The sequence below is a fragment of the Syngnathus floridae genome, chromosome 1 (genome assembly GCF_059516105.1).
Source record: "Syngnathus floridae isolate MCC-2025c chromosome 1, RoL_Sflo_1.0, whole genome shotgun sequence".
Taxonomy (NCBI): Eukaryota; Metazoa; Chordata; class Actinopteri; order Syngnathiformes; family Syngnathidae; genus Syngnathus; species Syngnathus floridae.
Genome location: NC_142413.1, coordinates 12,413,424 through 12,426,522, shown reverse-complemented (window position 1 = coordinate 12,426,522; position 13,099 = coordinate 12,413,424). Strand labels below are relative to the sequence as shown.

The window sequence follows — 13,099 nt, the reverse complement described above, 5'->3', positions numbered from 1 at the left end:
GGAAACATTAGGCTGAAAAATGACTTTGGGACACCAGATGCATGGACCACCCCACCCCATAGACACACACACATGCTCGCACGCACGCACACGCTATAGCTTTGACCAAAATGTGAACCTCCCCGTCGGGGAATCGAACCCCGGTCTTCCGCGTGACAGGCGGAGATACTGTCCACTATACTAACGAGGAATATGGAATGTTAGCGAAGCCTTATGTTATTGGCCAATGGAAGCGGCAGCTACCCAGTTAAAGGTACACAATGACACTGTCATACCAAAGAGTCCTCCAGTGAAGTTATCACATTCGCTTAACACGCGAAAGTGAAAACGGCCGGGCGTCAGTCCGTGATGCCACTTTTTGCAAGATGGATCTGAACACTTAACCAAGGTAGTTTCCATAGTGTAGTGGTTATCACGTTCGCCTTACACGCGAAAGGTACTCGGTTCGAAACCGGGTGGAAACAAACCACAGGAACCTTTTTGTCGGCCCATTTGAGAAATTCGTCTCTGGGGCCAGTCAGTGATGCGCCTTTTGCAAGACGGCTCTGATGTAACAGACAGGCAGGTTTCCATAGTGTAGTGGTTATCACGTTCGCCTCACACGCGAAAGGTCCCCGGTTCGAAACCGGGTGGAAACAAGCTCTAGGAACCTTTTTGTCGGCCCATTTGAGAAATTCGTCTCCGGGGCCAGTCAGTGATGCACCTTTTACAAGACGGCTCTGATGTACCAGACAGGCAAGTTTCCATAGTGTAGTGGTTATCCCGTTCGCCTCACACGCGAAAGGTCCCCGGTTCGAAACCGGGTGGAAACAAGCTCTAGGAACCTTTTTGTCAGCCCATTTGAGAAATTCGTCTCCGGGGCCAGTCAGTGATGCAACTTTTGCAAGACGGCTCTGATGTAACAGACAGGCAAGTTTCCATAGTGTAGTGGTTATCACGTTCGCCTCACACGCGAAAGGTCCCCGGTTCGAAACCGGGTGGAAACAAACTCTGGGAACCTTTTTGTCAGCCCATTTGAGAAATTCGTCTCCGGGGCCAGTCAGTGATGCAACTTTTGCAAGACAGCTCTGATGTAACAAACAGGCAAGTTTCCATAGTGTAGTGGTTATCACGTTCGCCTCACACGCGAAAGGTCCCCGGTTCGAAACCGGGTGGAAACAAGCTCTAGGGACCTTTTTGTCAGCCCATTTGAAAAATTCGTCTCCGGGGCCAGTCAGTGATGCAACTTTTGCAAGACGGCTCTGATGTAACAGACAGGCAAGTTTCCATAGTGTAGTGGTTATCACGTTCGCCTCACACGCGAAAGGTCCCCGGTTCGAAACCGGGTGGAAACAAACTCTGGGAACCTTTTTGTCAGCCCATTTGAGAAATTCGTCTCCGGGGCCAGTCAGTGATGCAACTTTTGCAAGACAGCTCTGATGTAACAAACAGGCAAGTTTCCATAGTGTAGTGGTTATCACGTTCGCCTCGCACGCGAAAGGTCCCCGGTTCGAAACCGGGTGGAAACAAACTCTAGGAACCTTTTTGTCAGCCCATTTGAAAAATTCGTCTCCGGGGCCAGTCAGTGATGCAACTTTTGCAAGACGGCTCTGATGTAACAGACAGGCAAGTTTCCATAGTGTAGTGGTTATCACGTTCGCCTCACACGCGAAAGGTCCCCGGTTCGAAACCGGGTGGAAACAAACTCTAGGAACCTTTTTGTCAGCCCATTTGAGAAATTCGTCTCCAGGGCCAGTCAGTGATGCAACTTTTGCAAGACGGCTCTGATGTGCCAAAAAGGCAAGTTTCCATAGTGTAGTGGTTATCATGTTCACCTACCTCGCGAAAGGTCCCCGGTTCGAAACCGGGTGAGAGCAAGCCGCATTAATCTTTTTGTCAGCCCCTTTGAAAAATTCTCCAGGGCCAGTCTGTGATGCAATTTTTTGCAAGACGGCTCCCATGTCATAGTCAGACAAGTTTCCATAGTGTAGTGGTTATCACGTTTGCCTCACGCCCGAAAGGTCCCTGGTTCGAAACCGGGTGGAAACAAAGAGTGGAAAACTTTTTGTCAGCCCATTTGAAAAATTATTTTGAACAAATATTTTGAGTGAACCGATTCTAAAGATTCAGCTCTTTTAAAAGAACTGGACTGCACTAGTACAAAAGAGTGCAGACGGCCATGGGTTGCCAGGTTGAAATAGCTGACTCGTTAGTGACACGGGCTCTCGCTCGGAAAGAACTTGGTTCGATTCCAGGTGTGAGCATATACCTAAATGTGTTTTTAGAATTGGAACCTTCCTGCATTGGCAAACAAATGCAAGTATTTATGTGTAAATACATAAGGTGGCCCGCCCCCAAGTTGGTGGAGCAAACCAATGGATCACACCTACTACCTAAGGGGCGGGGTGGAATCCAGTAGTGTAAGGGGCGGGGTGAAGAGAGTTAGGGTTTAAAGCTAGGGTTAGGGGCCGGCCACCTTATGTATTTACACATAAATACTTGCATTTGACGGCATATGCGTACGCAGCGAGGGTCCAATTCTAAAAGCACATTCAGGTATATGCTCACACCTGGGCTCGAACTAAGTTCTTTGCGAGCGAGAGCCAAGGGAATCTTGGAAAACATGTTTGAATGCGGCCCCGAGGACTAGAGCTTGACAGCTGTGACCTTTGACCATGATATTTCCCTAATAAAGTGGCCTGTTATTAGGTACACTTGAAAATGGCGGTGTACCTAATGGAGTGTCCGTGCGATTCCCTCGTTAAGTGCACCTGCGTGAAAAGTTTTAGCTCCTGTTGAACGTGAAAATGACCAAAAACTTTTCACGCAGGTGCACTTAACGAGGGACTCTTGAAAAACATGTTGGAATGCGGCCCCGAGGACTAGCGCTTGAAACCTGTGACCTTTGCCCATGATATTTCCGTAATAAAGTGGCCTGTTATTTGGTACACTTGAAAATGGCGGTGCACCTAATGGAGTGTCCGTGTGATTCCCTCGTTAAGTTCAGGTGCGTGAAAACTTTTAGCTCCTTTTGAACGTGAAAGAAGCTAAAACTTTCCACGCACCTGCGCTTAACGAGGGTCACTTGGAAAACATGTTGGAACGCGGCCCCGAGGACTAGAGCTTGACACCTGTGATCTTTGACCATGATATTTCCCTATTAAAGTGGCCTGTTATTTGGTACACTTGAAAATGGCGGTGTACCTAATGGAGTGTCCGTGTGATTCCCTCGTTAAGTGCACCTGCGTGAAAAGTTTTAGCTCCTGCAGAACGTGAAAATGACCAAAAACTTTTCACGCAGGTGCACTTAACGAGGGAATCTTGGAAAACATGTTTGAATGCGGCCCCGAGGACTAGAGCTTGGCACCTGCGACCTTTGACCATGATATTTCCCTAATAGTGGCCTGTTATTAGGTACACTTGGAAATGGCGGTGTACCTAATGGAGTGTCCAAGTGACGTCACAGATCAAACAGCCAATCAGGAGGTGGGGGTGAGGGCGGGTGTGGCACTTTTCACTTTCACTTAAGCTTTTTCCCTATTGAAGTGGCCTGTGATTAGGTACACCTCATGGACACTACAATACACGAGGTAAAAAAAAGAAAAAAAGAATGAATAAATAAGAAAGTGTATTGAACGATTCGGTGAACGATTCTTATTCTTACAGTATTTTGAGTGAACTGATTCTAAAGATTCAGTTCACTTGAGAACTGGAATGCACATCACTAGTACAAAATAATGCAGACGACCACGGGCTACCAAGTCGGAAGAGCCGACTGGATAATGGTACGGGCTATTGCACGGTAAAATCTTGGTTCGATCCCAGGTGTGAGAATGTACATGGACGTGCTTTTATTGTGCAATTAACCGTGTATTTCTTGCTTTTTTTTTTTTTACCTCGTGTAGTGTACCTATTGAAGTGTCCATGAGGTGTACCTACACATATTGTCATATAAAGCAGTTAACCAAATGTCTGATTTTTATGTTTTAATTGACGAATAAAAAAACAAGGAATAAAACACCAGACAAGTTTTAACATAAATGTTTATTTGAAAATAATAATAATGTTAAAAGTACATTTCAAACCAGCAATCTAATGTGAAATTGGAATAGATATATTGGAAAGCAATATTTAGGCGTATATATGCATACACGTTATTTAAAAACTACTACAAGTGTTATAAAATCAAGATTACCCAAAAAGAAGCGTAATCTCCCCGTTGTTGTATAACAGCGCATCCCTTCATGCAATAAAGTTAGACGTTAGCTTGGAGAAAACGTGCATAAAAGAAGTGTGTGGTTCTTTCTTTCCTCGGCAAATCGTTTATCTACATTATGGTTTACATAGTTCACGCCAGCAGGGAGACGCAACACGTTCACTGACTTATCCGTTGATGCACGGGGGAAGGAAAGCAGTTCACCCATGAACTCGTTCGCGAACGGGAAAGTCAGGATTCGTTCCCTCACTGATCTGTTCTCGCGATGAACTGGAAATGCAAATCATTCATTGACTCGTTCACTCACAGATCCGTTCAGTTGGTTAACGGGAAATGCAATTCACGACTCGTTCGTGAAGGGGAAGTTACGTCATTTTCTTCTTCGTTTTGTTTTACGGCAAGGTGGCACCAGCTTCAATGCGCTTTACCGACACCTACTGGTTGAAGTCATATGAACTGAAAAAAGAACGAATAGCTTTAGGAAGTGATTCGTTCACTAACCCTAACCCTCGTATTTATATTAGCCAATCAAAACATAAAAATCAGACATTTGGTTAACTGCTTTATATGACAATATGTATGTATATATATATATATATATATATATATATATATATATATATATATATATATATATATATATATATATATATATATATATATATATATATATATATATATTTTTTTTTTTTAATTTTTTTTTTTTTCAAAAACTGTCACTTTCATTTACAAAAGAAATACAATTTGAAGGATATTTAGTATTTATTTTTATTCAATTATTCGACTCTCCATACATATATAGGAATAGAACTTCACGTCTTTTGTTGTAATATCACTGATTTTAATATAGAAGCTGGTGTAACACTGAACAGATTTTTGTTGGTGGTGTGCCTCGAGATTTTTTCCAATGAAAAGGTGTGCCGTGAATGAAAAAAGGTTGGGAAACACTGGTCTAGGGGTCATGGAGACGCACAAAGTGCTTTACCACTATAAATAAGGTGGTGTTTCTGTCGAGACACACGCACGCACGCACGCACACACATAGACACCAGATAAAAGTATTCTGTGGGGCATCCGCTGAAATATTGTGAGGGCAAGAAAAAGCAAGCTGTTAGCATCAGTTGAATAATATGGTCTGGTACCATCAGCTATGATTACTTTGAAATGAAACTTGCTTGCTTTAGCGCTGAAATTAGCAACAACAACAAAAGGAGGGGAGGGGGAGCATGAATATTTACTGTGTACTGCAAAAAAGCAAAATAAATAATAAAAAAAACAGATGAAAGTGAACCAGACATCGTTGGGTTGAAATAAACAATCATGTTTTATTCATAAGTTCCCAGAAGAGTCTCGATTTGCTGAGCGTACGTGTTATCCTTTGATAATACTGATTTGGTACAATTTGACATCCATCACGAGTCTCTTCACAGTGTGGAGGATCCATTACTGCTACTGATGTTGGGATCTAGGTTGGACATCCGTCTGTTTCCAAAAACAGAGGAAGAAATAAAGAAAAACAACCTAACATCAAAACCGCAGACTGATGCTGTAGATATGCAATATTAGAGTGCCACAAAACTCTAGAGTAGTAATACCAGCCAAAGATTTTGCACATTACAAGCCACTTCTTCTTAGAAATATAAAACTCGATATTCTGAACAATAGTCTACTGTGCTGCATAAAGGTAGATCTATACACTGTACATCGAAATATATCTTGAAAAATCATTTTCACAGTTTTAAAGACTTTTATTTAGAGTATAAACCATTTTTAAACACTTTATTACATAAATTATTTTTTTAAGAGAGTGACTATTATTTGCCCTGGTAGCAATCTAAAATAATACAAAAAACAAAATGAACATTTATTACATAAATTACAAAAGAAAACAAACTCATACATTAAAGATCATTTTGAGTTAAACTGGCGGACTCATTCATGATTGTCATATAGTACTAAGAATAAATAAATAAAAAATGGGTAAATGAAAAATAAATACCAACTTAGCATGTTTCCTGGACTCTGTGAGCGGTGGGTTTTGTACAGAAGTGCCTTGGTGAACGTCTCACAATCCTACTGCGACTGAAGCGCACAAAACTACAGCATCTACGGCATCAACACGCAACATCCTGAAGTTTAGTGTAATTGGACATGTATGTAGTAACATGTTTCTTCTCGCGGTTTAAAATAAACAATGCCGTGTAGTGCCACTGCCCACAAATATAGCCATCTTTTTTCATCTTGCTTTTTATGGTGTACTTTCTGGTCCTTGTGTAGCAGTTCATGGAGGCCTTGGGCTTGTGTGTTGCTAGCTTGGATGTGCGCTGCATCAGCAGCACATGACTGCTCAGTTAGTGTTGGACAATGGGAGGCCTGAGACAAAGTGACAACTCAAAGTGCCGGACAAACTCTTAAACATTGCCTCGTCTGTCTCTGGTGTCCTCCTCTGATGTGTTGTTGTCATGGCAACACAAAGGAGCACTCCACAATCTTTTGTCCTTTTCCTTTCAGCGTCCTTATGGAGACAGAGGAGCCAGCGGCGCTCCACTGAATGGGCGCTCCCAGTGTGACCCAAAAAATATGGGTGAAAATATCAATCATCTTTTTTAAAAAGGGGAAATTTCCTATTTATTCTGTAGTGCCTTATTCAGTTTTTTTCTTGAAAGAAATGTTACTTTAGATTTGTTATGCCTGTGGCAGTAAAATTAATATGAATGTTTTGTCACTCTTGTCAAAAGTCCCTGCAGCTTTCCATGAGTAACCCCGTTTGTTGATGAAATCTCCAGAGAAAAAGGGTTAAGGAGGCTGGGGAGAGGACAAAAAAGGGCTGAGGAGGAGTGGGACGGACATATAGTGGGCTGTTACCTCCTGCCCATCTCATTCTGTCTGAGGAACTGGATATTGTTGCTGCTGTCAGCTAGTTCTGGGTACTGCTCCACAGGTAGCACGTAGTAGCCATCATAGCCTTGTACTCTGCCCGTCGTCAGGAGCTGTTGTCGCTCTCCCTCGGTCCAGAGGCGACTGCCTCCTTTTCCGTCTCTGGCCCTCTGCTGCTCCTTGGACCAGGCTCCCGCCAGGGCCCTCTGACGAGCCAACTCCAACAGTCTTACTTTCTCTTCGTCCACCACGTCAGCAGAGAGCCCGTAGCGAATGCTCAGAACGAACGAAGGCACAGCAAACTCCACCGTCACCCCTCTCCTGGAGCGGCCGCTCACCGTCACGTTGATGCCGCTCTCCAGTGACTTGCGGCCGTTTGTAAGCCCCAAGGCCAACAGGTCGCTGTCGGCTGAGCCAATTTTCACAAAGTAGTGGCAGTCCTTCCCGTCCTGCGTGTAGTGGGTGCCTTCCAGGTACTGGGCGCCGTTCAGCACGAGAGCCACTTTGCGGCTGTCGTCGCTGGCCAAAGATGACACGCCAGCCACCACTCGGCCCTCTTTGAGGGCCAGCATCACTCCACGTCCTATGATGGGGGCGCTGGTGCCGAACCAGTGGCCGGGCTTTTCCTTTCGTCTGCGCCGTTCCTTGTTGAGAAGACGACCCTCAAGGGCCATGAATGCCTGGTTGTGACGCTCCGCTGCTTGCTGTACACCGGTGATCAGCTACACAGTACAAACAACAAGAAGATTGTGAGCTTTTCATTTGATGAAAAACTCAATCACTGTCATAGCCCAGGTTTCTCAATAATTACCTGTCCATTCTCACAGTGCTGCGTAGCCTGCAGCTCGTACGGTGGCTCCACAAAGTAAAGCGAGTGTCGAGGGAACCCTGGGATTATGTTACTAAGTTGGAAGCCAAACATCACCAGCCAGCTCTTCACATCTACGTACAGCATCAGATAAAATGCAAATTCCATTTTTGAATGGCAAATTTACACAAGGTAGCCAGCCCATCATGTGACTTATTTGAAAAGAAAATGTTCAAAGAAATTGGTATGCAAAAACATCATGTTGCAAAAACAAGTTTTTTAGTACCTGTACCAGTACTTAAAAAAAAAAAGAAACTGTGACACGTGTATAAAGTATACTGTGCTCTGTTTTTTTCTTACCTGTGACATAATTTTTCACATCTAACATGTCACTGAGGGGGTTGTTGTTTTTGAACATGTACAGATTAAATGGAGCGGGATCTTTCCCAATCTTGGGCCAGATGCTGTAGTCAGGCGAAGTCCAGCGCCCGGCCAAGACATCATAGTCACGCTGAGTGAAGTGGACCAGCTTGGTCAGGGCATCATACAGACCACCATGAAATCCGACCACTAGCTGGAACTCTGGGTTGGAGTCCAGGTAAACCTCCCCGTATGCTGTGTATTGCACCTGAGTGAATGGAGCAGCGGCGTGTTTGGTATGAGGACACTTGGAAATGACATTAAAAAATTGTACTGATCAAAATTTTGCATTTCCATTACCTGTTTGATCATCTGTCCATTGCTGCTAAATACAGCCAACGGTGTGCCAGTGTTGTCAGATGCGATGTAGTATTCCTCTCCACTGCTTACTTCCATGGCAAATACATGGCCCTGAACAAAAGAGATGACATTTGAAGCAAAAATGTTTTCAAATCGCTTTAACCGTGTCGCTCCAATGTTCAGCATTAGCCTTTCCCAACACAAAGGCCTCGCCTTCTGATTATTTATCAAGATTAGTCATTCTAGCATGTGACAAGAACAGCTTTCAGGGCTCAAAACAGAAGCATTATTTGAACAGTGAAAAAAGGTTGCTGGGGACATAACTAAGGGCCATAGCACTTTTGTATCATGTCTGATACAAATTATAATGAAACTTTAAGATGCGGCCAAATTTTCATCCATTGATGCATTGAAATTTGGACTCCCTGGTGGTCAATGTGCATGTGTTTAGATATCCCATGCTCCATGAATCATTCAAAATATATTCATTAACATATTGTCAATTGACTTCATCTTTTGGGTTCTTTAAATTGCTGAACCTTGAGTGGACAGATTGAAGCAAATGCAGATCATAACATAGGCCCCATAAACTTCAACTGTAGGCACTAGTCACGATGACTGCATCGCTTAATCCATTCTATGCTATCCCTGATGCACCCATCACAAGGTCAACAATTTTGACTCATCCAGGCATTTAATGTTTTCATCATCCTTTTTCTCCCTATTAAAGACTTTTTAAAAAAAATATCTTCACTGAAAATGCAAATAGGCATTGAGCTGACAGGGGTTTCATCCCATTTCTTGTGGCTATGATCCATTGTGAGCATGCGTAACTAAAGATGACTTGCAACACCGTTAGAGTTCATGTGAACTTTGATAAACATGCATTTGTGTGTCCATACATTGTGATATACTGCAGCATTGGTAAAAGTTAAATAACCGTTGCTATGTTTCTGAGAGATAATGTTTGTACACAAGCACAGTTACCTGAAGATCATAGTAGAGTGAGGAGATTTCTGAGCTTGAGTGGTTAAAAATGTGTGTCACCCGAGCAGGGTGGTTGAGGTCAGCGTAGAAAAATTGAAGGTGCTGTCCAAGGCTGTTCCTTGTCGAGACCCTGCGGCCCAATCCATCGTAGTGATAAACAACGCTCCAGCCACCCGGGCCCCGATTGTAAGCCCTCAGCAGCTGACCCTTTGAATTGTAGTCAAACATGTCAAAACCACGTTGGCTGAGGTAGCCATCCTCATCCAAGCGGTACTGGACATCTCCCAGCCGCGTGATGCGATCACGGAGGTCATAGCGCAGCGGCATGATGCGAGCGCTGTTCCCAGGGTTCAGCAGATGAAGGTTGCCGTTCAAGTCATAGCTGTAACGCCATGTTGACCAGTCATTCACCTGAATAACAAAAACAGAAAGGCCAGAGTCGAACGTCAGTGGCAGTTGCACATAAAACAGGGCATCGCCAGTCCAGTGTCTGATAACACAAGATCATAAGTCTGCACAATATGAACTCTTGGATGATTCACCTTGACCCCAGTGAGCTGTCCGTCTCCATCATAATCATAGCGATACTGAGTGGTGTTGGCGTAGGGCCCGATTTTCAGCTCTCTCTTCACCACTCGTCCCATGCTATCGTACTGCACTGTCATCCAGTACATAAGGGAACGGAAGATCTCATATTGGACCTCCTTGATGCGTCCGTGGGTGTCAAAATGCTTACTCAGCGTCATAACAGCTGTGGTGATAATCTGATTGATGTCGTAGTAAATGACCCCAAACTTTCCAAAGTGCTCCACCTAGGACAGAAAGAAAGAATTTACTTGTCATCCAAGGAGCAAACGGGTACGACCGAATAATTTCCATATTTTAGCCCAAAGATGGTGCACCTTGCCAGAGATTTCATCATATCTGTAGAGGTCCACAGGTAGAGGCGTTTCACTGATGACTGGTTTCATGCTTGCAATTCGGAAGCTGTTGTCGTGGTAGGTGTAGTCAAACCTTGCGTTGACCATCCCCTCCTCACTGAAGCGATAAATTTGCTTGTCGATGAGTGGGCCCATCTTCCGATAGCGGATGGTACAAGAGAAGCCGCCGCTTTGCAGATTGACCATCTTCAGCACGCCGGCCGTCTCATCGTAGCCAAAGGTCACAGCGGTGCTGTCGTACACAATCTCGGACAACTTGGCCAGCTTGCCGTACTTGTAGAGGACACGGCGGCCGGTGCCCAGGTAATGTGTGGCCTGAGGCCTGCCGTCTTCACTGAAGTCATGGATGATGGAGGCGTTGCTCTCTGGCGGGTTGTAAGTGTTGCGGATGTATCCAATGGAGACGTGTGTGAACATGGTGTGGCGGGCGACGCTTGGCATGGTGACAGCCGTGACCCGATTTGAGGTATCAAACTCAAAGATGTACTGCTTTTGGCTCTGCAGCAACAGCACCATGGACTGGACAAAAGGAATTCAAGAAGCAGTTTGAGTGAAGTTCAGGGTTGCTACTTTTTGCCGCATAATGTAATAAATGTAATAACTGTACTTACTTTGTCGAGGTAACTGTAACTCCAAACCTTCCCGTCCACAAAAGAGCGGGACAGGATGCGGCCATGGGGATCAAACTCAGTTCTCTCGCTCATGCTCCCTCTCTGCAAGCCAACAAGCTGACCGGTGGGTGAATAGGACACATTGACCACTGCCAGGCTGCTGCTAGGCAACCACATTGCTGGCCGGCCCTGAGCGTCGTACATGATGCGTAGTGTAAACTTGCGATGATCATCGTAAATCTTCTCCGTGCGTGTGTTACGGTCAAAGTCAATGGAGAGGAGGTTGCGACCGTGTGCCTGGAGAAAAGTACACATTTACAAAGAGTGCTTAGATCCATGACTTGAAAATATGTATTTGTACTGTTTAATGCGTGGTTTAAACTCACTCTTAGCTTCCTGCCAAACACTGTAATTTTCCCTTTGGTCTGCTCCTTACGCAGACGCCATTCAATGGAGTTGAGGCCATTGTCTGTGGGAAGTGTGATATTCCTACGACCGATGGTTGGGCTGACATAGCCTGCCAGGATGTGGGGCTCTGTATGAAAACTTATGCCCATTCCATTGGCGTACATCACTCTCAGGGTCCCATTGTTGCACATCTGGTAGTTGTTTCTTACTTGGTCTTTAAAGGGGGGGGGAAAGGTCCATGTCATGAATGATTGCAAGACAATAATACAGTGAGTCCAATGAAGATGGCACGGCAAGTGATATTTAGAACTCTCTTTCAGGTAAACAAAATTGTGCAAGCATTCAACTTAAATTGTTTTCACAATGCCATAATTTGCAATAGCAGACACAACCGTGATAGAACTAACATTGTAAGTATTCTATTATTTGTGGTTATGGCCCTGTGCCTGTCTTTTTTTTAAATTCATCTATCTTCAACAGTTAATTTTCTGCATTAGCATTATTCTTTGTTTTAACCTCTGTCAGGAATATTCAACAGCAATCAATTCCACGAGTGGCTGAATTCTTAATGATCAGTTAACGTACAGCCATGATATGATATGTAGTATGGTTTTAAATGTGTTCAAAGACTTCATACACAACCACATACTACATGTTCATTTGTATTATGAAATTGGACCTGCTACATAAATCATTTATCACTAACCTAACTGGATCCTATTCTAACAATCGTATTTGGAATAAAATCTGACATCTTTCTGCAGCCCTCGATAGTCCTTATCACCACTATGTAATGAATCACTGGCAAACACAAGAATGGAATCAGATAAGACCACGTCTAATGTTGAGCTTAAATTCTCTCTCCCAGGACTGAGAACACACATCTTAATCACAGTGAAGTGACTGAAAGGGAGATAAAATTGTTTTGGGCTCAGTACTATCTGGCGGATAGGAAAGGGGAAGCGTGTTCTTTTTCATTTATAAAAGGTGAGAGGGATCAGCTGGTGCTTCCCTTTGAAACTCCACCATAAATGACAGTAATCCATAAGACCAATTTGTAATAAAGCTCCAGGCGCATTTTAACAATGCCTCAAACTGACAAGTGAATGTTTTTTTCCCACTGACTTGGCAGCAACAGCCCTTAGATAAATCTTTTCTGCACCGTCTGCCTGAACAAGCTCGTAATAAAACAGAAGCAATGGAGACGGAGGAGGGGTGAAAGGGAGAGAAATGAGACCTTGAGGGCTGAGGAGAATTTGCTGCGCAGGAGTTAATGAAGAGAACGAGAAAGAGCAGAAGAACGGGAGATGGTTAAGTGAGTATGTCACCAGAGAGCTGCACTGAAAACCCACACAGGGTGGTGGAAACCATAAATTACTTGCAGCTCTCTGAACATCTCTCTCACCACAACACAGGTGGAGGATCACCAAATACATCTCAATCGTATTCTGCTCAAGGCCTTGGAGCCTTATAGCACGTTGTTTTCTGTCATGATACTCACATTGCTCAGAGGGTCAAGTGACAATTCCTTTCCTTGTTCTTCAGCTTTGAC

At 44.0% G+C, this 13,099-nt stretch overlaps 1 protein-coding gene and 9 non-coding genes across 18 annotated transcripts in view; 9 read left to right on the top strand and 1 right to left on the bottom strand.

Annotated features, from left to right (window-relative positions):
- Window positions 1-391: 391 nt before the first annotated feature.
- On the top strand, window positions 392-464 carry trnav-uac (transfer RNA valine (anticodon UAC)). Its single transcript has one exon. It is a non-coding gene; the product is annotated as a tRNA-Val (tRNA).
- A 101-nt stretch (window positions 465-565) lies between these two features.
- trnav-cac (transfer RNA valine (anticodon CAC)) lies at window positions 566-638 on the top strand. Its single transcript has one exon. It is a non-coding gene; the product is annotated as a tRNA-Val (tRNA).
- A 101-nt stretch (window positions 639-739) lies between these two features.
- trnav-cac (transfer RNA valine (anticodon CAC)) lies at window positions 740-812 on the top strand. The gene has a single exon. It is a non-coding gene; the product is annotated as a tRNA-Val (tRNA).
- A 101-nt stretch (window positions 813-913) lies between these two features.
- Window positions 914-986, top strand: trnav-cac (transfer RNA valine (anticodon CAC)). The gene has a single exon. It is a non-coding gene; the product is annotated as a tRNA-Val (tRNA).
- A 101-nt stretch (window positions 987-1,087) lies between these two features.
- On the top strand, window positions 1,088-1,160 carry trnav-cac (transfer RNA valine (anticodon CAC)). Its single transcript has one exon. It is a non-coding gene; the product is annotated as a tRNA-Val (tRNA).
- Window positions 1,161-1,261: 101 nt separating this feature from the next.
- Window positions 1,262-1,334, top strand: trnav-cac (transfer RNA valine (anticodon CAC)). Its single transcript has one exon. It is a non-coding gene; the product is annotated as a tRNA-Val (tRNA).
- A 101-nt stretch (window positions 1,335-1,435) lies between these two features.
- trnaa-cgc (transfer RNA alanine (anticodon CGC)) lies at window positions 1,436-1,508 on the top strand. Its single transcript has one exon. It is a non-coding gene; the product is annotated as a tRNA-Ala (tRNA).
- A 101-nt stretch (window positions 1,509-1,609) lies between these two features.
- On the top strand, window positions 1,610-1,682 carry trnav-cac (transfer RNA valine (anticodon CAC)). The gene has a single exon. It is a non-coding gene; the product is annotated as a tRNA-Val (tRNA).
- Window positions 1,683-1,955: 273 nt separating this feature from the next.
- On the top strand, window positions 1,956-2,028 carry trnav-cac (transfer RNA valine (anticodon CAC)). The gene has a single exon. It is a non-coding gene; the product is annotated as a tRNA-Val (tRNA).
- A 3,467-nt stretch (window positions 2,029-5,495) lies between these two features.
- The window catches only part of LOC148404124 (teneurin-2-like), a 193,875-nt gene continuing 186,271 nt past the window's right edge, over window positions 5,496-13,099 (bottom strand). For all 9 annotated transcript variants that reach the window (XM_088369969.1, XM_088369975.1, XM_088370019.1 and 6 more), the window contains 9 exons: window positions 11,526-11,761; window positions 11,140-11,436; window positions 10,490-11,047; window positions 10,130-10,399; window positions 9,588-9,998; window positions 8,601-8,711; window positions 8,241-8,508; window positions 7,884-8,014; window positions 5,496-7,794 (listed from right to left, as the gene is read on the bottom strand). In XM_088369969.1, the coding sequence (XP_088226095.1) occupies window positions 7,057-7,794; window positions 7,884-8,014; window positions 8,241-8,508; window positions 8,601-8,711; window positions 9,588-9,998; window positions 10,130-10,399; window positions 10,490-11,047; window positions 11,140-11,436; window positions 11,526-11,761 (3,020 nt within the window). In that variant the 3' untranslated portion in view covers window positions 5,496-7,056. The remainder of the gene's footprint in view (window positions 7,795-7,883; window positions 8,015-8,240; window positions 8,509-8,600; window positions 8,712-9,587; window positions 9,999-10,129; window positions 10,400-10,489; window positions 11,048-11,139; window positions 11,437-11,525; window positions 11,762-13,099) is intronic.